At 45.4% G+C, this 25,604-nt stretch overlaps 1 protein-coding gene across 9 annotated transcripts in view; it reads left to right on the top strand.

Annotated features, from left to right (window-relative positions):
* The window catches only part of LOC143366817 (uncharacterized), a 200,748-nt gene that overhangs the window by 112,591 nt on the left and 62,553 nt on the right, over nt 1-25,604 (top strand). For all 9 annotated transcript variants that reach the window (XR_013084827.1, XR_013084828.1, XM_076808215.1 and 6 more), the window contains 3 exons: nt 16,788-16,836; nt 20,799-21,051; nt 24,822-25,032. Coding sequence is in view for 7 of the 9 variants with exons in the window: in XM_076808212.1 (XP_076664327.1) it covers nt 16,788-16,836; nt 20,799-21,051; nt 24,822-25,032 (513 nt within the window). In the remaining 2 variants the exon portion in view is untranslated. The remainder of the gene's footprint in view (nt 1-16,787; nt 16,837-20,798; nt 21,052-24,821; nt 25,033-25,604) is intronic.

Genomic DNA, 25,604 nt, shown 5'->3' with positions numbered 1-25,604 from the left:
GAAAAGAAGAGACAATATTATTGCATCCGCGAGCGCCAGGGTAGTGTGGGATTTATACCCACTAAAACCCCACGGCCACTATGAAATTTTTAATAATTTCCCTGTAAATATCTCTATTATTAAGGCCCATTGGCTGAAACGCTCGGACACCTATTTACTTATTTTCGACATAGATCCATCGTGCCAAGGCTCCTCAAAATCGGTGTCTATCGCATGGTGTCCTCCCCTTGTTAGTGAAATTCGAGGGACTTTGGAACGTGTAAGATCGCAATTCGTTTCCGAAAGTTGCACTTTAAATGCCGCGATTAAGATTAGGTTTCCATGGTAACCTTTCGATTAACATCGATCGAAGGAGACTCGGTATTGTTTCCGAATGGAAGCTGGATCGCCAGCGATTTCCAAACGGCGGGCTCGACAAATTGCTTTGAAATTTTATGGATGGCAGGAGGGAAGAGGCATGCTCGTTCTTTTAAGAAATAAGATCTAAACTCGTCGAGAGTGGAACGAGCCCTGCGTCGTTTCGAACAGCTGTAAAGAGGAACAGAGGGAAGGATGACGAGAAGGAAGGAGTAAAAAGTAATCGGTTGAGGAAAGGGTTCCTCGTATCCACGACAGTAGATCCGTTTCGTTTCGCTTCCGCTGTTTCAGGACCCGATGAAGAAGAATGGTCCCCTGCGTAAGAATGTTGTAAGTTTAGCGAGGCTCGATTCGACTTGGAAATGCAAGGATATTGGAAGAATCGGGGGTAAAGAGAGGTTTGCCGTGTTGTGCTATTCGTAGGACGGAAATTAGCATAATAGTTGTCGAAATAGAACCGCTTTGTGCGCGCTGAATCGAAGGAAGGTCGCGATACCCCAGGGCAAATACAGTCATTAGTCAGTTAGAAGTTAGTTATCGATCGACACTCGGTTAGAATCAGGCTTCGAACAGTTGGTTAGTTGGTATTCAGCAATCACTTAGAGGTCCTGGGAATACTGAGGCTTCCAACAGTCAGTTCAAAGTTCAGTTAGTTTAAGGGAGCAATTAGGCTACATCAGTCTCCAGTCGGATAATCAACACTGCGAACGTTCAGACTTCACTCAATTAAATGAACAACCAGGCATATGTTACACAGGTTTAGGATCCACGCTACTACCATCACCTGCCAGTCATTTTGTTGCTCATTAAAACACGCCGCGCAAAATTCGTCGTCCGCTGATGCGATGGTTCATTATACATTAGTCCTATATTTATTATTGAAAATTAATAAAAAAATAACCGCAACTTCTTCGAAGATGTATAAAAGCATGGTCCAAATTTCGGATGAATCGAATAGCTAGTTTCTTAAAAAAAAAATCCCCAATTTTGCTATGTTTTTAGTCTTAAAAATAGGATTCCCACCTTTAATTGGTCCTCGAACTCTCGAACAGCTAAGGAAGATGTACTCTAAGCAATCAAAAGCAGAATAAAAATTGCGAAACACTTGCAGCCAGTGGTAGCTAAGTAATCAGCGATTTCAACTGTTGGAAACGTATTAGCAGGTGGCTGTCGAACTCTGTCGAGAGTAGCGTCGAAAATTCACGAAGAAAGGTTCGTCCGGCTGCAGCTGATCCCTATTTCAGTCAATACACAAACTAATTTCGACAGGGTTCCCGATAACTTGCGTCCTGTTCGATTCCGCATTCTAATGAAATTTCTCCATTAACGCCCCGAACATTGCGCATTGTCTCAAATTCAACACGTGTCAGTACCTACCTACACAGGTTCTTCCACTTGGTCGCTTTGTCAACGAACTCGGCCAATTCAATTTGCTTTTGCTTTTCCGGATGTGTTGTTAAACTCCCACCTTCCCCCTTCGATAAGTGAGTTTAATTGTTAGCCGGGATTGCATCTGCTGAAACTTCCTCGAGTTGCCAATGAGGACGGTTAAATACAACATTAGAATGATCATAACGACCATTAAGAAATCCTACCTTGGAGTTTTCTTCGAATCACCTAAGGGTTCGAACATCTGACCACCCTGCAGGGCACCTATTAAAAGCCTCCGAACAAATGGAGAAAGATTTCCAACAGTGAAATCCAGAATAATATCCCTCCCACTTTGGAAGCTCTGGGTGGCTCCCAGTTTGCACTTGTCATCACTCTTTTCCTTCGTAAGCGGAGCTAATTTGCCGGCGAGCCGTTGCCGTGGCACGCTCAAAACTATTCGATATTCCATCTCATATTTCTCCGCGGTCGGGCGAGTTTCTCCATCTCTTGGGCTTATTCCGCAATCTCCGCGGGTTCATCGTCGATATGTTTCGTGGCGGAGGGCGACGGGCAAGAGAATGCAAAAGTGGAGGAAAAGGAAAGAGGAAGAATCCCAGGGAAGACGAACAAGCCAGCTTTATCGACTGGCCCGGCATATTGGAAGCTGAGCAGAGGGACCACACCCCCGGCTGGCTCGCGCTTGTTTATACTCCCGTCTGCCGCGTAATTTCCTCGGCGGCTGTACGACAAGCTCACGAGGAAAATGCAAGGGAAGAGACGTGACGCGGGAAAATTATAAAAGTTGGTCGGCCGGCCGAGTCCAGGGATACACTGGCGAATAGAAACGTCCCCGTAAAACGCGATAGTTTCCCGTGCAATTGCGGCTTGATCCCACTTTATATGTATTTCGTAAAAGTAACAATCGGCCAAACGTACGCGAGTCGGACGCTTAGTAACCGAGTGTTAGAATGCGGCAGTATCAGCTAACAAGGGGAGGACATCGTGTGGTAGACACCGATTTTTATGAGCCTTGGCACGATGGATCTATGTCGAAAATAAGTGAATAGTAAAATTACTTATAAGAAATAAGTAAAATTATTAAAAATTTCATAGTGGCCGTGGGGTTTTAATGGGTAAAAATCCCACAGTACCCTGGCGCCCGCGGGAGATTCCCCTCTGAAGGAGTCGGGGTGCCTTTTGAAGATTTCCCCAAGTTAAATAAAAAAATTATAAAAAAAAATTATAAAAAATAATTTATGAAAAAAATTTATAAGGTTTTTTTTAACGTGGAGACATCTTCAAAAGGCACTCCGACGCCTCCAGAAGGAAATCTCCCGCGGGCGCTAGGGTACTGTGGGATTTTTACCGATTAAAACTAGTTACTTAATTTCGACATAAATCCATCGCGCCAAGGCTCATCAAAATCAGTGTCTAGAGCTAAAATGTGTGATTCATTTATCAAGTGGTTATAAACAATTTTTCACTAAACAAAACCCTAGAATACGAATTTTGGATTTAAAACACCCTTGGAGGCTGAGAGATGAAAGTTTTAAGGGTAGTAAAGCAATGTCGATGGTGTTTCTTAAACAAATAATAAACATTTCCACCTACCTGATGATTTATGTAGAACACGCGACTTTGTTCCGCTAGGTTGGTTAATGGACAGACTACTGTAGGTCGGTCGAGTGTAGAAGGTGAGCTGATGGGGTGCGTGAAACCCGTGAAGCATAGATTCTCGCTGGTGTGTCGAGACACGAGACTATTCGGTATAAAGGGAAACTTGTCTCGAGAGTGTTTAAAAGTCTGAAACTTTTAATTACAATGTCGATTCTTTTTTCCCCATCTTGTTACCTTGAAGAGCTTGTCCTCCGCAGGCCCTTAAAAGTTGCAGCGCGAAATCCCAGCGAGCGAAGGGTAGCGACTCCTCCGTTACTAACAAATTTCCATGGCATAGCTTCCGAAACGTCAGGGGGTGAATTACGCGAGAAGCTTCGGTGGAAGGAGGTCGCGACGCGATGCGACGTTCCGATCGAGCTATATCCTGGCCATATGAGTCATGAATGCATTAAAGCCAGCCTCTATCGACGCACAGCCAGCCGCGCGAAAGAAACCGTCTCGGGCTGGATTACGGGAGCTTTCCCGCTGGATGCAAAAATATTTGCGGGTCCTCATAGAAAGCCTCTTTTCCGTTTCTCCGCCTATCGTTCTCCCTTGGCCCAGTCGCCCCTCGTTCTCTCCCTTTCAGGCTCTCCGCAATAGCGGGCCGAACAAGCTGAAAACATTTCATGGCAGGACTGTGTCGTAAAGAACGAGCAACAACCGTGCTCCGGCTTTGAAAAACGTCCCGTCGTTTATTCCCTCGCAGCGCTTTGCCTCGATACACGCTTCAGCCCCTGCATTATGAATTCCATTGGCCATGATATTATGTACCCGATAATGTCGAGCGTCTGCAATAGGGGCACCGTTGCTTTTACACAGCGGAGGTTCATTTTGTCGTTAGTTTCCGAAACATGGATGCTATTATATTCTATTACGCGATGCAGCCTTTCTGTCTCTACCGCGGGAATATCGACGTTTTTTTGCGCGCGTTCGATATAAAGTTCGGGGTCAAGCGAGCCATTCGTGTACCGAATGTAAAGCACCTCGTTCCACCGTTTCCACGTTCATCCCTTATTCAGTAGCAATATTGTTGGAGCTAGCAAATGCACGCGATATCCATCATCCGCGCAAACATTTGTAGCCGATAAATCGTATGATTTCTCCGAAATATTCGGAAATTTCAATCTCGCGCCACGATGTCGACACTTTTATCGGGCGCCGCGACACTCTCGATGGCTGTACGGTTTATTTGTCGGCGGCGTTCTCCAAATCGCCCGCGAGTTATTGCTTCCTTAATCGAAACATTAAACCGATTGTTTATCAGCCTCCGATATATTCGACTGGCAATTGCATCGATCCTCTCGCGGTAGGAGTTTGATAAGCTTGAAGCGAAAAACGCGAGCACCCGGGGGGGATATTTGTAAGTTGCAGCGGGAGAACGCGCGTCGAGGGATCAGTTGTTTAAAAACTACTGCGATACGTCGCCCCGAGCGAATATTCGACAACGCGAGGGGTCGGAGAACCCAGCGGGCACGAGGTGGGAAAGATCGAGAGAAGGGAGCGTCTAGGAAACACGGTGCCGACGGGACGAAGCACGTTTTCGTTGAACGCTTTGGACGGTCGCGACGGAACACTTCCGCGCGGCGTTTCGCTGCATTACGCGGTGCACGAGGCGCGGCAACTTGCAAGTTTAAACGGCCGCGTGTGTGCCCAACAACTCTAAACAGCGAGACCGTGACGCATCGTGGCGCATACCGCCGACCTAATTCCCTTCGCAACTTCTAAGACACTGCCTGTCCGTTTCCATTGCGCAAAATATGAAACCAATGTCATATTCCTTTCGTCCCGTCCCGTTCATTGCAATCGTGGCACTCCAAACACTCATCTCAGGTCGGGACGATTGTTGGATAGGGAAGCTTGAATCTGAAAGCATCTTTGAAGGAAACCTTGCCGTGGATTTGCGGTGCATGGGTCGTTATTGATAAGCATGGTGATGTTTCAAGCTGTTATTGAAATTCAGAGTGATCCCACTCGCGAGTAATATCTCACCATGGGATCGCGAGTGTAGTGTTCGCCAGCGCCACCAGAGGTCTAATCTTCCTAACTATTTCTCACAAGTCCTAAGTTCCAGTCTCGTTTGTATATATACAAGTTCCGAGTTTATTCTCCTTGGTCCCCATCAGGGATGCCAGGCGTACTGATCAGCGCGTTGCTGGGAAAACCACCCTCTAGTGTTGACGTGACGTATATATATATATACACTTAATACGACTTGTGCACGCCAATTCCCGCCATGCGACGCCACCAACAACACAAATATATTATTATACCGTTATTGCTGTAAGGTGGTGGGGGTTCCCTTTCTCCTACAAGACGCGAAAAAACTTTCTTCTCCTCTTTGATCCTTAAAGTCCGTGTCAGTCCACCTGCGACCCCCACACAGTTTTACTACTTACCCCTTCCCCCATTATATCGTCCAGCAACGGCGGTTCCGGCTGTTACACGCGTATACAACTGATGTCCTCTAATTATGAAAAGCCCTCCAATCGATGCAACAAGCATTAGCGCTTCGCGAGGACCAAAACGAATGACGACGACGGAGATATCCGTGCATCGATGACGAAATCGATGATGGAGCACTTTGCGGTCGACGTTCTTCTGCTTGGACGCTATCAATAACCCAGCCGGCAGTGGTGGTAGCGGTGATAATGCTTGGAGAGGGGTGTGGGGTGGGGTGATAGATTAGAGCGATCAGGAATGAATGAGAAACGATGGCGGATGGGGACAATGCTCAGGCTACTATGCCTGGGCAGCAATTGCCTGGGATGCTCGCGCGCGCAATGGCTTCCGACTTGCGTGCGGACAGTCCACTCGCCAGAAGAAATAGAGTACTGCCAAGCGAAATTCCCCACTGGCAATCAAATCTGCCATCTTCGCTAACTCCAGAAGCAGCGAGCTTCTATTTCAAAGCCAATTTCAGAAAAGGTAATTTCGAAGCAGAATAATGGAAATGGAAACGAACTATCAAACAGAAGGGGCTCGCTCTCTCACTTTGATCAGCGAGAATCGTGCGTGTAGCGAAGCCCAACTTCGTTGCACAGAAATATCGTTTGAAAGGAAAACGAGCGGAATCAGAGCCGGGGATATTGTGAATAAAATTGCATCTGCGAAGGATAACGTTCAAAAGATTATATAATATTTAAAAGTTTGCAAGTTCAAGTTCTCAAGTCTTAACAGTCCTGTAGTTGTTCGCTTTTCAGTTCTGAAGTATTATTTCCGTTTAATTTGCGACCAAACCGAACGATACATACAGTTACTCACAAACTTGAGCGTACGCCTAGGTTGGTAATGAAAATTGACGAAAAAATGAATACAAACACGCATATTCAAAAACTAAAAACACAATATATATTTTATTCGTATATTTTACTAAATAATTCATAAAAAAAATTCTAAATAAAATCGACTATTTGTCTATATTTAACAGAAATTGTAAAAGTGTTTTCATTTTCGAACAAGTGTGTTTGCATTCGTTTTCCCGCCAATTTTCGTTACCAACCTAGGTGTACGCTCAATTTTCTGAGTAACTGTACGTTGCCTCGTCTGGGCACAAGATCTCGTTCACAGCAGGATCGTAAATTTCCCGCGACTTTCCATCACTGGCTTCCCAACGATCCTCCAAGCCTGTTGTTAATGATAACGTCCTCCGCGCGTACCTATAGCAGAAGCGGGCCGCGAATATGTATACCGTGGCGCTCGTACGTTTTCCCATCCATTCCGCGTCCGAGTTGACGATGCGTTCGGCAACAATTCGGTATGCCGCGACCATAGCCGGTAATGAATACCGGCAATTATGTAGGTGGCGAAGTAAACAGCGTAAATCAGTGATTCCCGAACCAGCTGATAATTCTTCGAGATCGATATCGCTGCGTCAAGCATTGCACTCTCCCTATCGATCGAGCTCTGCAACAATGGAAGGTGAGTCGTCGCATTTCGTCGATACCTGGCATTCTCTACTCCGCGCTGGCCAGTATCGACGGAGATAATAATTGGAAAAATGCTCGAGAAGCGAATAGAAGTGGATGGAAGATTATTCTCATCGAGGGGGTATTAATTTCACGCGCCTCGAGGATCTCGGGAAGAAGGGCCAGTCGCGGGAAACCCGTTGATGGAGACTGCAAATTAATTGGGTCAGTTGGAGATTAGCCCGTATCCTAAACGACGCGGGGTCCATTTTAAGGGGGGGGGGTGGGACAACCTGTTGAGGATATAAAAGCGGGGGAAATCTAGTTACAGCCCGATCGAATCTTTTACCGCGTTTAATCGAATTAATTTCCACTCATCTCGCTGTTCGATTCCTTTAATTCGCCCCGGATAATTCGAACGCAGAGCGGGAGCAGAATTTTCGCTGTCGGCGTTTCCCGATTTATCTTTGGGCTTGGGTGGTGGAAATCAAGGGTTGCTCGGGGGCGCGGCACGAATTACGGTTCACGGGATTCGAGCAAAGTTTATTCCATCTGTCCCGACACTCTCATTTGCATCCGTTTCCCGCGGATCGGTTTCTCTCGCAGCCCCGTCACCGGGGAACGCAGCGCGAATTCCGCTCGGGTTCATTAGAGTCCGTTGGCTTAATGTCGCGCGTAATGCCGCTCGACTCGGCGCGGCCCCGGCATCGCTGGAAGAAGCTCTCTTAATGGAAAGCACGAATCGCGGAAATTGGGAAGGAACGGCGTGGATCGATCGAAGTTGCGGTCACCGTACGCCCGTTGGATTCCAGTCACTTCCGATGTCCTGGAGCGAGTAAAACAATTACCACGTCCCGACGCGTTTCATGGACTCGCGCTGCTCGTTCGATGGGATGCACTCGGCTCTCCTGCATTGTTGTTCGTTAGCGTCGGTTGCTCGGCAGTTTCGCCGACACTCCGATGAAATATAAATTACCGAAGAGAAGAGACGGCGGCTACAACGATCTCACAAGAAGAGGTTTTTACGCGTCCACCTCCCTATGTTGAAGAATATACTTCTGGCTAGGGGGGAAATCAGACAAAATACAAAAATGACATTTTTTTTAGAAAACGTCACTTGAAGTTCGAAATCACTTTTTCTCTACATTTTTCGTCCTTTCAACCCCTTTAAAAATTATATATTTTCAATTTTTGTATTTTTTCTGCTTCCCCTCATAGCCAGAAGTGTATTCTTCAAAGTAAAAAAAGTTTCAGTCGAATCGGATAATAACTTTTGGAGATACAGGTCCCACCGTTTAGAGATCACTGTTTCGAGAAAAACGCGTTTAAAGTTTTAAGTGGGCGCCGAGTGACCGGTTGTTGCCCATGCATATGCTGCTACTCAAATGCCTATAACTTCGGGAATTATACAAATTTCAACAAATCCTTTTAAACACGTATTCCTAAAAGATTGAACATTCGAAAAATGAAATAAAAAAAATCGATTTTTAGACCGGAACCTCCCCTTAAACATGCAAACGGGCCACAATTAAGTCCTCTAAAATATACCCAAAAACCAAAACAATCGAGGAAGGAGACTTAATAACTCCCTTCCAGAAGGGAATTGTTGACGGTAACGTTCCATGAGAATGGAGGAACCCGGGGGGATGGAAGCAGGAAAATTTTGCGGGACTGTGACAGCCTCTGGTTCGAAAGGGTGGTTTGCATCGGGCTGTTAACGACAGCGCCACGGTTTGCGAGCGCAGGGCTATCCTGCCTGGATACAGCCAGTGCCAGGCAATTGTTTCCCGCGGCGTGTAAAAAGTCACGCAACGAGAGCATTATCGTGTACAAGCGGCGGAAAAAGCCCCGCGTTGCCGTTTAATTGCTGGCGCGGCTGAATGGAAATGGAAATTCTAATCTCAATAATACGGCTGAGAAGCGATCTAATTTCCACGCGCTACTGCGGCTCGGGCTGCTTTTACGGTTATTGCTGCGGCCCGTTGATATTTTCGGAGAATATTATAGCTTTCGAATGACGCGTACGTGCAACAGCGTTACGTGCAGCGATGCGCAGTTTGGGCTCCTCGGCGTGACTCGGTTATTCGCGCGAGCTTCCGGCGTTCGCTCGAACCATTCTCGGGGATGCGACACGAGGTGCGAACAGGAACGTGGGACATTTTCTCGGGATCGATTCGGCACAGCCGAATAGAGAAAAAAGCTTCCGTAGTAATAATAATAGTGTTACACCATCAATTAATATGATGGATTAATGTACATTTAATCCAACTATAGCACATCTCAGAGTTGAAGGGATAAAAATATTTTTAATTCAATAAAATTCATTAAGTAATTATAAAAATTTATTTAAAGAATAAAATCCAGTTTTCTTTTAAAGGGTCATTCTACTTTGAACCGCCGAAGAATTAAGCTGTTTGTAAAGATATTTTTCTGAGTAAATGCAACAGATAATGAAATAAATCTTTTTGGTATTTATACAATTTTTGGAATTGTTTTAATTGTTTTTTTACAGTGTCAATATGGCACCTAAAAAAAGGAGGTATGTTCACGGCGTAGGTGATTCCCCGGCGCAGGCTTATTCAAAATAAAAAATTCCAAAAGTTTCTTAATCTGTATCAGTGTCGCTATAGCCCCTAGCTCAATTAATAATTTTTGTTGGAAAGTAACAAAATGACGCCGGTTTAAAAAGAAAAAGTTTGACAAAACACTCAAAAGGATGTATTCTCAGGTGTTCTATGAGAAAAATCTAGATTATTTCTCGCAAAAATTGTTAATTGAGCTAGGGGCTATAGCGACACTCGCACAGATTCAGAATCTTTTGGAATTTTTTGTTTCGGATAAGCCTGAGCCGGGAAATCACCTACGCCGTGAACATACCTCATGTTTTTAGGTGCCATATTGACGCTGTAAAGAAACATTAAAACAAATTAAAAAATATATACTTTTAATTTTTTTCTATAATATAAGAGTAACTTAATAAATACCAAAAAGATTTATTTCATTATACGTTGTATTTACTCAGAAAAATATCTTTAAAAATAGCTTAATTTTTCGACCGATCAAAGTAGTATCACCCCTTAATCTCCTTTTTCCTTTTTCATTGGGGGTGCTAGGGCCTTTTGGCCCCCGTCTGGGTGCGCCACTGGTACCTCTGCTTCCCTTTCGTAGTGCAATGAGCGAGATTTAAATTTTACCTTGAAATATATTAACCCTATTATATAATTTGTCTATATGCTTATACCATTCCTGTTTCGTATGAAGGTCTAGCGGATTTTTTCGAAATTTATTGGCGACGAAATAGTACTAATGGGCTCTGAGAATAAGTTATAATAACGTGTAGTATATGTTTAATAGCAGCTAAGTGTTTAGTTACACGCTATACATACTACATCTCCCAAACACAGGCTCGTGGCGCCTGCGGAAGGTCACCCGTCTTACAGCCGAGCGCGTTAGGTGGTCTACTAACCGCGTACATTGTGAGGCACTTAAACGCGTACACCTAAATATCTCTGTTGCTTTTAACCTATTACCTTGGTAATTTCGCGATCAACATCATCTCCAGTGTATTAAAGATTGTATGTTGCGAAATAACGCTTATTTAGTCCACAGTGAATATCTTAATTGAGCGTTTAAATAACCTGCGACCTCCTCACCTAAGGTAAGCTTAATATTTAAAAAAAAAAAACCAAGAAACCGCGAGACCCCTCAGAAAACACTTCGCAACCCCACCCATTGGGAATCACTGCCTTAATTCATTTCATCCAATGCGGAGGAATTTTCTAACGACGCATAAACTCGTCTTTCCCATTTAACAGGTTAATAATGAAAAAGGTGTCCGAGGATAAAGTCACAGAATTTGGAGGGTCTGTGATATAGAGACAAGCGCAGACTTCTCCAGGAGGCCTGTGGATAAGCAACCAGCAGAAATAAGGGAACGGAGTAGCTGAAGGAAGCTCGTGGAGCGTGCAGGAGACGAGCAGCGATGCCGAGCATCCCTTCCGCGTGTAATTCCATTTACAAAGCTTCCCATTTACCGGCCAGCAATTCTCGTGTCCCTTGGCTTCCCATTTTCAGCCCCGTGCACCGGTGCACGGCTGTTTGAGGCTCACGTGTGCGCCGAGCGTTGCGGCTGCGCGCCGGTATCTAAATCTTGCTGGCGACACCGCGCCAGCATTGTTGCTCGCGCTGGATCGTTACACCACTTTATCGAATGAGCACCAGCCTGGCCGCAGCCTTCGCGAACAAAGTGAGCTCCGGTAAATCGATTCCTCCCGAACGCCGAGCTTCCATCCGATAGCGCTGGCCCAGGCTGAATGCAAAAGAGCCAGCCGCCCCAAACTCGTTGCATTTTACCGTGCACGGTTCCTAGGTGGGGGAAGGGATTTTTAAATTGTCGCACGAAATGCAACTAAAAGAGAGCTCGAAGGCACGTGGCTTGGCTATTTAAGAAAACATTCCAACGTCTCGATGGATACTGATTTGTTCTAACATAGTGGTTGTTATGGCAGAACGTCGCTTTGATTGAAGGTTGTAAATCTTCACGATTCTCTGACCACTTCTCCTGCACTACGATATCGTGCGAGAGCCCAAGTATTTGAAAACCGATGTTCCAAATGAGAAGCACGTAATGAGGGTGATTGAGAAAAACACCGCGCACAATTTAAAACACAATACTTAGTCTATCTTTGACATAAGAAACTCAGCAACAAAAATATTATCGGGGATGTTCACATATCTTCGCGACGTACAAGGCTTATGAACAGTCTTCTGCTCGCAAGCAGAGCTCGATGGTTCTTCTTGTGTTTCTAATTTGCTTCTCCCTCGACGGCGCTTTAGCTCGCGAACCATGACTCCAAGATTTCTCGCAGGGGTGGAGTCTTAAGGTTACAGGGCTAACAAAACTAAACTATTGGTGGAGTTGTAACAGAGAGGTGGTAAAAGAAAACTGTCTGTTGGCGAAGGCGTGTCAATCTTGAGGGTGGTTGTGAGAACGGGAACTTTCCAAATCTCTAAACATCGGTACTTAATTTATAGCTTTACGATGCTTTGGCGACAGTCTAAACAAGTCGATGCAGACCACCCGAGTGGAACCCTTAATCCCTGGGAACCTTAGCTCCGGCTTAAGAGATGGCTGAAGCAGTCGAAAATATATGACTGAGCAACAGCCCTACGTTTGGACCGACGAAAAACAGACGCGTGTCCTCTACATAAACATGACAATTGGCTGACGACCCTTCCTGGCCTCGATAGTGTAACGTTTTAACTTTCTCTTCTCAACAGTGGTCCCCAACCACTCTCTCAGTCTTCTTTACCTTATTAAATTTACATTACCTTATACGGGGCTCGCGACTTAAAAAAGATTGGGGAGCACTGTTCTGTCGCTATTTCTATGGGTACCCATGAACTTGCCCCAGTATTTCGATGCTTAAGTATACCTACACGGCTTTATTGGATCACCAGGCAGCAAGCGATCCATTCAACCCCTCTTATTAACACTCCTTGCACAGGTTGCCGTACTTTGAACAAGCAAATCTTGCATGTCGCTACACCGATGCAGCGTGTTACAGCTCGGTTATGGCGCATGCAAATGTTGCTCTCATATTCCACGAGAACGCGGCCGATGCCATAAATCGCGACGAGATTTTCCTGGCCACGGAACACCGAAACTCCATTTAACGGCCGTTGTATCGTACATTATCCCTAATTGTAAATCGGACGCGTGTAATAATCGCGGGGCTCCGGCCGATCGGCGCGCGATCATCTTGCTTGGGACTTGGCCCTGTCTCGCTCGCGACTACCTCTAAATCCAGCACGGCAAGCCCGAACCCACTTTTCAACGTTGCACCGATTATGTCGACCTATTATTGTCGTGTGTTTACGGCCCTATCGGACTTGCATGCTGCAAATTTCTTTATCGTCGGCGAAAGAAAGTCCGAAGGGAATTTAATGGATGCGTATCGCTAGAACAAAACCGTGGAGAGACGTTTACAATAATTTTTTATTTCATTAAGGGGATAAGTCTCTATAAACGGCTGATATTTTTGCAAAGATAGCAATGTGCTAATGCTTCCGGAACTTTAAGGGTACTTTATTTTACATTATGACAATTAATGGGAATTTTTATGACAGTAAAAGTATGACGAATACAAGAGAAATAGAGCAGTATCTTAAATAGGCTCTTTTCGAGGTGCAAAATGCTGGTTGTAGCGGAGGAATATTATACGCTAAAAGTGTGCAAAATTTGAAGTTGATCGGTCAAATAGTTTTGGAGTTATCCCCGGCGCCAATTTTGAAAATGTGGTTTCGAGAAAGGCGCGTTCGAAGTCAGGAAAAATTCTACTTTATTTGTACTTCCAGCTGCCGCAGACTAGTCTGCTATTCCTGGGCCATACAGTAGCCTTTCTGAAATGTTTTGGAGGGGTTTATGGAATCCTTTTTTCGATTTTTCGGTCGATTTATAGGATCTTCTCCTTAACATGCAAAGGTCTCCTGCTAGTGAATTTAGAAGCGGCTTCTAAGCTTAATTGAAAATACCTGGTAATGGCAAGTGTCTCGCCTCTTGGGGCGTAAAGTTTATTATTAAAGTGAAGAGTACCCCGTCGAAAGATAATTCTTTTGATCCAGCAACCCTGGCAAGCAATAAGAGCGGAAAGAAGAATGGTATCCCCAGCCCCAGCACCGTTTTAATTAAATTTTAATTAACCGTTCGTTAGGGCGACTCGAGTGAATTTAAATCGAGGAAATTTAACGGTACTTCCTCTTGAAGGAAGCGTTAATAACGAATCTCCTGAAAGACGTTGTCAGCGTCGCAGTCAGTGGAACAACGTTTCAAAGTCGTCTGCGCTTGGAGGGGAAACTAGATGGGCGAAATAAAGAGTGCGGCGCTGGCTGGTGTCTATAAATCGCGGGAGGCCGAGATATCGAGCAATTTGCGGCCGTGTATCGGCACGAGAGGGCCTTGCCGGAGCTCTTTCCTTTCAGACGTTTCACGTGCTCGCATGAATCAAGCGTTTCGCAGAGGCGCTCGATAAATTTCCAACCGCATCAGCGTAAAAACCGTCGCCGCCTATTGTGCTGGGAAAGCGGGTCGACTGGGCTGAATCCAGTGACCGGGGGCAGAAGAAACAATCCAGCGAGTTTTAAAATTCCATCCGTCGAACCTTCGACGCGGCCAAAAACTGTGTTTGCCGAAGTTGCATAATTCTAAGAGGGCCCGGGGTGCTTTACGCGGCACTTGAAGTTTTGCAGCGGCAAGAAGGGACTCGGGCAGGCTAATGTCGATAGCGAAGGGCGGACGTCCGAATCGAAACCAGAGGAACGGCGGAGGAGGTCGCGAGACTCGTAAGAGAGGAAAGAGAAATCGCTTATCAATCGAAGGAACAGGCGACTTGGTCCACCGCGGGGAAAAAGTGTGTCAGGAGCTGATGCTGGAGGAAAAGTGCAGGTGGGGAATTGCAGAGGTGACGGAGGACGGATCAACTGACTTGTCAGGAGGCAGCTCGCGCAGTTTTTCTTTCGGGACAATACCAGATTACGCTGGCGTTCCAGTAAGTTTGTACGAGGGAAACTCGCGCGATATTTCTCCTCGCATTACCGTCGCGCCGCACGGAAGCTCGGAAGCTCGTCCCTCTACGATTTCTCTTTCATCTACGGGAAACTTCCGATGGAAGAGAGGACGCTCGTTTCATCCGGCGGAACACCTTGCTGCATTTCCTTTCCCTATCTACCGGATGGAATAAAATTTCAACTCCCGGGGACAGAGTTCTCTGACGATCCCTGAGCAAACGTTCCTTCGGTCGCTTCTCTCACCCATCCCTCTCAGGTGAATTCTCACGTTCCACAAATGTAGGAGTAGTGCTCCTTCTGGGGGAAAAAAGTCGTTTTGTATCTGTACGAATGGAATGTGTCTACTTAGTAGCTCCGTTTGCAGAGAAAGGTGGCAACGCAGAGGCGTCAGGCGTGTTGCGCAAAATGCCTGAAGACAGTTTTCTATTTACCCAATCGATGAGAACAGAAACGTGCAAACGGCGATAAATTTTCTAGAATACAGCGTCGCGACGCTCGGTTATACCAGCCGATTCTCGGTGGTTCCACAGCGAGCCAGGGGCTGGTTAAGAGAAAGTCAGTCGACTCATGGTGAAACGGCGCAAAACCCCGCGCACGGAACGAAACAAAACGGGACCGGCTTCCCTTTTCCTTCTAATTGACGGGGCCGACTCGCTTAAAGTGCTGTTCAAAGGCTCCCAGTCGATTCTGTATGCACCCCCCGGCAGGGGGTTGAAGTTGTTAACATGCGTCGGGACTCGAAACAGAAACAGGAAAAAAGTGAAGGCTGGGGAGTCGATAAAGGGAGTGGATTCCGCTGAAAGGAACTCGACTTTGCGATGGAAACGTCGCCGGGCTCAAACATGTTCAAACTTGAAAAACTCGCGGTTCAAAATGTTTCAATAAATAAACCGAGCTAACTCGAATATATTCACTTAAGGTAATCGGGAGGGGGAGATGCCAAAGGTTTCTTACTAAAGTTATAAAATTTTTAATGTATATATGTTTCTATCAAATCAACAAAGTTTATTTGTTATTTAAATCATATACTATGAAACGAACATTACTAACAAGGGAAGATCCCGAAACCGAAAATTCAAAAAATTCTGAAACTTTGTGGATATGTAGGGAATTTCCTCCTGATTACAACGCATTTTTTTTTGCTGCCCAAAATCACACTAAGGGTGTGAAATTAACCCCTGAAGATTCGGCTATTTTTCTATTTTATTTTCTAACTCGCAATCTGTAAGATATAGAAAAGAAATTTCAAGACAAAAGTTACTTCTTTTAATTAGATCTATCAAATGGTAAAAGTTTTATCAATTGTTTAAACAATTAAAAAAAAGTTATAAACAAAAATGTTAATAATGTTTTCTAAAATTCGTTGTTTCGCGTGAAATCTGAACTGGATGTTTAAGTAATTATGAAACTGCATAATCCATATTTTTTCCCATACAATTTCAACTTTTGTTGTATCGCGGAAATATGCTCCTCGACAATCGAATAACTTTTGGATCCCATTGTAACGTACCTTAAGGGGGACTTTCGCTTTTTCACAACAAGAGTTCATGTGTGTGAAGTTATCCTTCATTTTGTGAAAAATTACAAAATCATTGTTGTACTAGTTTGTACTAGTTTTGTACCGCGTTGTAGTACCGTTGAAAGTTTTCACAAATTCGATACCGTTTTCGAAAAATTGAGAAATCCAATTTTAATGATAGCCCCTCCTTTCTTAAAAACATCGTTTTTCTTGATTGTGCTGCATTGTAGTAATTGCAGCGAGCATTGTACCGTTCAAAGACCAAATATTAACCAATAACAACAATTTTTCTCATACACAATTTAGCATCTTACTCCCAATTACATACCATACTCGTACAACTATTTATGCATTTTATCTTAGAAAATTTGCGAGCATCGCGTTGTTACCCTTGCTTCTTTCTGTTCCAGGCTCGACCAGCCGGTGACCAGCTCGACGTCCGCGATGGACAGCAAAAAGGTTCGCATAAATATAAAGCAACTTAATTTATCCCAGCAAACGATAATTCCACACGTGTGCACACCAGCAATGGCGCATACAGAGCGGGATCCTAAGGGTCCTACCACCCTCTAAAGTAGGGGCTTAGTAAAAAAAAAACAAACTGGGATTTATTCTTTAAATCAATTTTTATAATCACCTAACGAATTTCACTGAATTTGCATTAAAAATATTTTTATCCCTTAAACTCGGCACCCCCCCCCCCTAAAATTAAAACCTGGGTGCGCCACTGCACGCCAGCATATACATTTACACTTCGCTTCCCTCCCCTTTGTCCATTTACTAGAAACCCATCAGGCTTAACCTAAGCTAAATACTTGGATCCCACCAGGATTATCGACACTTTCAGTAACGTTTATCCCCTTCTAACGATTCTTCAGCATCGATTGAATACACGGCTCGTGGATAGACACCTAGAGATTGAGTAGCTATCGCTTTAAACAAATACTCACGGAGATTAGCGAAGCTTGCGGCGGCTACGGAAGATCCTGGATAGCTGGACCAGCTCGCAGCAGTTGCATAGTTCCGTGGAAGTTGGAGGAATCGATACGCGACGCGTCACACGGCTTTATAGTAGCTGTAAAGGTTTCCCGTGGTCCTGATACGGGACTCAGTCGGAGTTAACGATGTCGTTTGAAGTTAACGCGATTAAATCGACGCGATAAAGGACTGGAGTTAATGCAGAGAATCCCGGCGAATCGACCGGCAAACTTAAGCGTTTTCAGTTACATCGTTTCAGCGTTAATTACCTGCTCGTGGAGCACTTACATTAGGAACGTTCACAATCAGTGCCATTATTCGCGTTCACGCGGTTCATATTCTTACGTTCTGGCTTTTATTAGAGAGATGTTTCCTAAAGCAATGATCCTTGATCAAGTACCGTTAAGGAGCTAGTTTTCGATCATTTTATAGGCGTTCCCGCTTAGACATTGGTCTTTAATGAAATACAACCCAAAATCATAGACTTTTTTCCTACTAAAATATAAATTAATGTTTAAACTTTAAAAACAAATTTAAAACAGTCGAAAATAAGTATAACTTAATTATTTATAAGCTATGGAATAATAAGGTAACTGGGAACTAAGTAGTTTTTGATCGTCTAAAATACACGGCAACTAATTTCTCATCTTACACATTTATTTTCACGAAAACTCACAATACCAATTGCTTTCGCATAAAACACATATATTTCCAAACTGCCATTTTTTTTTTAGAAATTCTTTCGAACAATTATTTGATGACACAAACTTACAAGAACGATTTATTTCATGAATTGATAAAAAATTAGTGCCCGATCAAGAGCTAGTTCCTCAACGGTGCTTGCCATAGAACTTCATTGGGGAAAGTAGACTTTCAGAAGCATCGATCGAGATAAAACATAACCATCCACTTCGCGTTGGATATGAAACATTGCAGTCACTTTGGAACTACAGGTGTTTTCGATGTTCGACACCCGGCTGTGACGCCGGCGCGGAATAGGATGACAGAAGATTGGAGAAAAAATGTCTGGCAGCCGCAAATGTGCGCAAAACGCGAGAGCAAGTTGCAACACTTCTAGGCCAGACGGCCGCGAAAGTTAGGCGAGACAGCCACGCGCGCCAGAAAAAGGAAGGAAGGATCTCAGAAGTTTGCACGCCGCTTTTTCTCGAGCCTCGAAACAAAGTTTCCCCGAGGATCGTCAGTCAGAATACGCGGCCCGTGCTCGCCACCCCCGTCTCGAGTTTAGAGTTTCCGAACTGGTCCTTGTCTTGAATCGCGCGGGTCTGCCGACTTCCTAATTCAACGAATTACTTAAGCGAATCTCTGCTTCCGCGAGGGAAACTTCGCTTCGCGGATTTTCCGTCTCGAGCTCCGCGGCAAAACAAACCTCTCCTCGGAAAAGAACTCAGCCCTGTTTGCCTCCGCTGTCTGGATAGGTCACGGGAGACCGCGCGACCACCGGAGCGGTTGTTTGCTCCGCTGGCGGGTCTTTTGCATTTCTGGGTCTACGGTAGAAATTGCGTTTTCGGCACAAGTGGACGGTCGCCGAACGATCAATGATCGGGCATCGTCGGCTAATGTGAAATGATTTGTCGCGGTGACCAAGAGAGTTCGTTGACTTGGTGGGAAGTGGCGCGCGGAACGATTGGTAATTAAATCAATTCCCGGGAATCGGAGGGAACTGCTCGAGTGCGCTCGTCGGAGGGGGTAGGTCTGCTGCCTTAATTGAGCAAAAGGAGGAGAAAAATGGACGTCGGGACTTTCCGCGAGTTTCTCGGAGCGTGTCTCGGGCCAGCTGATGGACTGGCTGGAAAAACTTGAGTAGAGTCTCCTCGTCCAACCAGGACAAGTGTTTCCCAGGGAAATCGGTCCGCGGCCTACGCTATGCAAACTGACGGGGAAGCCGATTACGCCGGGGAAGTACAAGGAACGCTGGCTCGAGTCTCGTTTCGACCAGCTCGTTAGCTTGTCCAGCATTTCCGCGAAAATCGAGAAAAACCAGGGACTCGTTTGTTCGCTGACCTTTTACGCCGGCTCTAGCACCAATCAGTCGCTTTAACTGAGCACGAAGGCACGTTGAGAGCCCGATTCGAGTTATTTACAGGGATATTGGACGTTAATCTTTGATTTTTCTATGCCCTCCTGCAGTCCGACCTGATCGATCGAAGCGCGCTTCGGAGAGCTTTCGAATGAACGGGGATAAGGGGAAATGTTGTGCCAACGAAAGTATGTAGCGAGTGTGTGGCAATTGTTGCGATGCTTTGGAAATAAAAGGTCACGGTTTAAACTGCCAGGGTAAATGTTAGGAATAACCACTGAGTTACGATCGCTGTCGATTCCCGTCGTAAATTTCGGCTCGTAAAATTGTTCCATCGACGACGGCACCGCTACAATTTACGCGCCATTTCGCTTTAATAATAAATCGTGGGAGACCTTTGCTGGACTCCGTACTGACTGATTGGAACAACGAGAACGATAATCATTTCCAATTACACGAATTTCCGGGACCTGGCAATTATGTAAATTGAATAGAAATTTATTGAGCGTTATCTGCGAGCCAAATATTTCTATTGTCCGCGGCGAACTTATCCCGGTGTCATTTAAATTACTGCGTCATCCCTGGAATAGCCTGACCCCGTTCACTGTTCTGCATTTAGAAAGAAATTATACACCACTGTTTTCGCATTATTCGGTTCTCCTAGCTGTATTATACTTTCATTGCCCATGGAAAAGCAACTATATAAAAAAACTGTCAGCTTACAACAACACAAGATTTAAATAAATCTATATGTCTTTACGCTCCAGAAAGTCCATCAGTCAAATGTTAAATAATCTCTGACAGTATAAATAATTGAAGGGAAAGTTTAAGGCAGTGATTCCCAACCTACCCATGCATTTGCCGCTACTGAAGTGCCTATAACTTCGGAAGTTTTACGAATTTCAACAAATCCTTTTAGATACGTGTTCCTGAAAGGTTGAACATTCGAAAAATAAAATAAAAAATGGATTTTTACACTTCAACCTACCCTTAAGAATAAGTAGCGACTGAGAGTACCGCCCTAGGACTTGCGAGAAGATTAGACCTCTGGTGGCGCTCGCCGACACTAAGTCGCGAAACCGTGGTGGGGTCGGGACGTCACAATGCAACGCTAAGTTTTCATAAATAGAAACGGAAGGAAATATTTACGTCACCTTCTATAGGGGTGGTCGCAGGTTACTTGAATATTATAAAAAGGGATCGCGACAGAAAAAAAGGTTGGGAAACACTGGCTTAAGGCCGACGGGATAGCGCAGCAAACGAAAAAGCCAGTTATCAGTGGACGCATCGTTAACACCTCCAGTTCGGAAGCACTCTCCCCAGCAGAGGGCCATTTGTCGCGCCCTTACACGAACCCTGTCGATGGTGCTTGAATATTAAAGAGTGAAAAAAAAAATGATTGCAGGTTGTCCAGGCGGTGGCGGTACCGGTGCCTGTTCAGGTACGTAGCAAGAACGATGGCTCGGGGGTGGCGGCGTCGGTGTCGGGTGTTCGCAGACGCAGCGGCTCCCAGGGTTTACGATCGCCCGCCGCGAAGAGGCCACTCTCTGCCCCCGTCGCTCTTCAGGGCTGGCTCCACAAACAGGGCTCCGAGGGTCTCATGCTCTGGAAGAAACGGTGGTTCGTCCTCTCCGAGTACTGCCTCTTTTATTACAAAGGTCAGCCCACCCTCGTTTTCTTTTCCTCGGAATTACGTGTCGTCTCTTGTTTTCCGCTAAAGAAACCACTCTCCTCTAGCATTTCCCGCTCCTTCTTTCGCCTCACTGTTCAAGGGACACCAGCCACGGCCCTCCACGAAAATTTCGCCACTCGTACGTAATACTGGCTGCCACGGTGGCATCGTGTACTTCTCCTCAATCTTCTCCGTGTATTTACCTGTCTCTCCTCTTCGCTTCAAGTTGCGGATGCGCGCGGAACTTTCTGCGTCTATTTAAAACGCGTGTGCTTCTTCGGTTTCAGTTATGCGCTTGCTCGTCGTTTTTGCTGGCAAGAGCGAGTCGAGGGGTTTCCTCTGCTCGGAGTATCTTTCGCAGAGTATATTTTTCAGTAATTTTGTTTCTTGATTGCGTAAATATGAAGCGCGGAATGCTTCTGAAGGGAAATAGTAGCTCGACGTATAATACTTTTCGCTGGGAGATAGGTGAAGCGTGCAATGGAGACCACGGTGGGAAGTAGTATGGGCATATAACTGGTCAGACAGTAGCATCGCTACTCGCTCCCATTCTTCTCTACCTAACCGATAAACAAACGAACGTGCACGCATCGCGGAGCAAATAACTGGCCTCCCTTGTCATGTTGCACTTGTAAAAATGTGTAGGTGCGATTTTTATGCAAGAAAGCCATTGCTAATGTCTCCTAATGTTTATTGTTACCACCCCCTTGATTTTCAGTTGAATTCCTACACCCGATAAGAGGATCGTAATGAAATTAACAATTTTTCTTTCCTGCTCGCTGGCTACGCGAGAAGACTTTGGCACAGCCTCAAGCCTTCATCTCGCGGGCTCTCCTTTATTTTTCACTGCTACACTCCACCAATTTCCCCCCGTTATGCTTCCCCCCACCCTCCTCCCCTTCAGCTTTAACTCTTCTCCGCCAGATCGTTCCCCGGCAACACTAATTACGCGAGTTTCCTGATTTCGTAGTTAGTACTCTTGCAGCTGCTCCCGCAGGGTCCTTCCTTTTTCTTTCGCCGTGAAATATTTCCCACTATAACGAAATTTATTTACCCCCTCGGAGCACGCTTTTTCATCTCTATTTCTGTAAGCGATCACATCTGATTAAACCACATTCCCCTGGATCTCAGTTATAAAAAGGTTAATGAACGCGCTGGAAGCTGTGATATCCTCGAAATTCAATTACAACGGGACTGATCGGAAAGCAGGCCTTGTCGGCAAAGTGGCACAGAGGCCAACTTGTCTGGTTAGATTCTACTGGTGAAAAAGTTAGTTAAATTCGATTCGATAGATTCCCCTAATTATCGAGTACCTGCCCCTGGATTTGGTGGGGCGGCTGTTGCCAATCGCTTTGCAATTCGAGGCCCTGCTCTACTCGCTTGAAAGCCCGTAATCCCGCTGGTGTTCACCTGTAAATAATCGCTTAATTTCCGTTCCCGTGTTCCCTTTCTTTCGCCGACTGAAACCACCCGATCGTTCACGCCTGCCTGAATACCGTTGTTAATTAACGCGATATTATATGATGGACGCACAATGGGAACAATGCGTGTCTGGATTATTATTCCCGCGGTATAAATTAATTTACTGTCGCGTTTTGGCCCATCTAACCGTGAACCCGCTTAATGGGGATTTTAATATCGCCAGCGGTTGGCCGTGGATCGTTGGACGAGAGCTATTAAACCTCCACCAGCATTATTAGATTCTCTGTTCCCCGGTCTCGTCGCGAATCTTTATAGTTTCCTGGATTTTTTCTGTTTGCGTGGCTTGTCTTTTAAAGGAATGCTTTTTTTTCAATCGGTACATTCCTGTCAGATGCTTCTCTGCAAACTTTCTTCGTCTTCCTCCGAATATTTCAGTGAGCCCTGAACTCTCGAGAGGATCCAGTCGAAATTCGTGCTCAGCGAAACAGCGCGGGAATTGCGCAAAGAAACGTGCCAGTCCGAGGACCTTGGTCCTCTCTCACTCTTGCACGCGTTCAGTCGGACGTTCCCGCCAAAATTTATAACCCTTTTTATCTTCCACCCTCTCCCTGTCCGCGATTCCGTGTGATTTATGTCCGCGCAGCCAGCGAACCGACCGTCACGGGATATCCAGCGCGTGTCAATGCCGTTAGGGCTTTTTCCGGATGCGTCGAATCGAAATCGTCGATTTGTCAGGCTTCTATCTGGCATCCGTGAAATGATTTCCGGACGCGTTTGTCCGTGTCGCGAGGGGTTGTCGAATGCCAGGCGCGATGGATGCAAACTCTTCTCCACTTTTTTGGCTGTTTTATGGAAACCACGTGAGTAGCTTTGCACGTGCCTTCGTATCGACGTTGCAAGAGAATTCGAGAAAGCTTCATCCCATCGATTCTTCGCAGCTGATTCACTTCGATAACACAGGGATTAGGAGACGCGACTAAAAGTTTGTCAAACGAGCGTACCAATTCAACTACTTGAAGGGGGGGTCCTATTTTTTGGGTTAAAGACTTACAGAAATTTCAGATTTTTTTTTAAAGAAAATAGCGATTCGATTCGTCTGAAAATTGGACCATGTTTTTATGCATCTTTGAAGAAGTTGTAGCTATTTTTTCATTCATTTTTAATAATAAATGTAGGAGTTATGCATGATTCAGAATAAAATCACAAAATTTATTGATCTCCTCAAGGAGAGTGGTGAGTTTTCAAACTAAAAGGTCTCAACGATTAATTTTGGCTATCCAATTTTGCGCTGATTTTCATAATCATGATGCATAAAATCATGTTCCATATTTCAGATGAATCGAATCGCTAGCTTCTTAAAAAAAAATTCCAAATTTTGCTATGTTTTTAGCCCAAAAATAACACCCCCTCTTAAACTGTCTAGTCCCTTATCCTTGAAGTAAATATTATTCGAAAATACTGTAAGTCGACAATGTTCGTAATAAGTCTCTGAAGAGGATGAAAGTATTCGACGTCTACCTTCTTATTTGGACCGCAAGCTGAAATTTAGTTCGTGTTCTAGCGCGAGGAGTTTCCTTAACGTTCAGACGTTTGCGTAACTGCGACCACAAACAACAAAGGACGCATCGACGAATTTCTTGGAGCAAGCACGAGAGTCATCTCGCGATGCGTTCCTCCAAAGGGGTGGCTGAGTCGTTCGCGGGGTTTGCGCGCACTTAGGCCACCCTTTCACCCCTCCAGCTCTCGGATTCCTTTCACGCGTGGATTTTCCTGCGTGTGCCGGCAACTCGGATGAATATTTCTCATTAATGAACGAGAACGTCGACCCTCCTACCCTCGGCTTCTTCGTAGCTTTCCACGCGAAACTCTTTCCGCGGCGATTCGTCTGGCCCCGCGGAAAATGGATCGAGGCAGACGGAATCTTTTCTGAAATCGCGCGACGCAAAGGCTGGCGCACGCTTGGGACAAGCTCCGAATAGGTGTACAGCTGCTATCGAAGGGGGGGGAAAGGAGACACTTTGCAAATAGATAAATGGTTACATTCAGCCGAGCAGCGGGAATACTTATCATCAATCTTCATTAATTATGCGCAGAATTCCCGACAAATTGATTCTCCGAAAGAAACAGAAACCACCTGGCAGTGATAGAATCTGCACCCGAGCTATGAAACATCCATCAATCGTTGCGCGTTCTTTACTTTCCTCCCTTTCTAAACGTCATTCATCCGCGTGCTATGATTGACGAGCGTTTTCTATCGAGCTAGTGGTTCTGCGGTTCAATCTCCTTCCCACACGGTCGATCCTCTTTTTGCAGGTTGAAAACATTTGTTTGCAGGTCCTGAAGAAGAGAAATTGCTGGGCTCGATATTGCTGCCATCGTACAGGGTGACCGTCTGCAAGCCTGAGGATAAGGTCAACCGAAAGTTCGCGTTCAAGGCTGAACACGCGAACATGAGGACCTACCACTTCGCGGCGGATAGTCGGGAGAGCATGAACCAATGGGTGAACGCATTGACCCTGGCGACTCTTCTTCAGGATCCCAGCCCGTGAGTGACTACGTTTCCGAGCAACATCCTCTGAAGTTTAAATCTGAACAGTAGCCCGAATAATATTCATTTACTCATCTACCGGTATTGCCTAGCTGTTTACGATTTTTCGCTACCGTTCAGCCTGCTGTGGGACTCCAGGGACCTCGTGATCGCGAGAGGGATTTCCCGAGAATTTATAACGTCTAATGAAAAAGGCGTAGCGGCAGCGCTCGCAGGAGTAGCTCTAGCTGGAACAATTTTTTTTTTTATCGCGTCGTCTCGATCGCGAGATTGAAATTTATTATCGCTCGATATTGAACGCCGAACAGAAGCCAGCTCGATTTCATCGAACTTCAATTAGCTAAGAGCAGGAGGGGGCAGTCCCAGTGGAGAGAGGGCCATTGTCAACGCCAGCATTATACGCGCAATCATTTATTTCGCGTCGTTGGCATTTCTTTCTCGTCTCTTCGTTTATTCTTTATTCCTCGTTCCTCGTTTCTTTCGAAGCCCCTCCGCTCCGCGGCACTCTTTATCTATCCCGTGCTCTCCTCGTATCAGCGCCGTCAACGATTGCTCATCGTCTATTTCAC

The sequence above is a fragment of the Andrena cerasifolii genome, chromosome 3, assembly GCF_050908995.1.
Source record: "Andrena cerasifolii isolate SP2316 chromosome 3, iyAndCera1_principal, whole genome shotgun sequence".
NCBI classification, from domain to species: Eukaryota; Metazoa; Arthropoda; class Insecta; order Hymenoptera; family Andrenidae; genus Andrena; species Andrena cerasifolii.
Note: the sequence above shows the minus strand (reverse complement) of the source record. Positions and strands in the feature narration are given on the sequence as shown.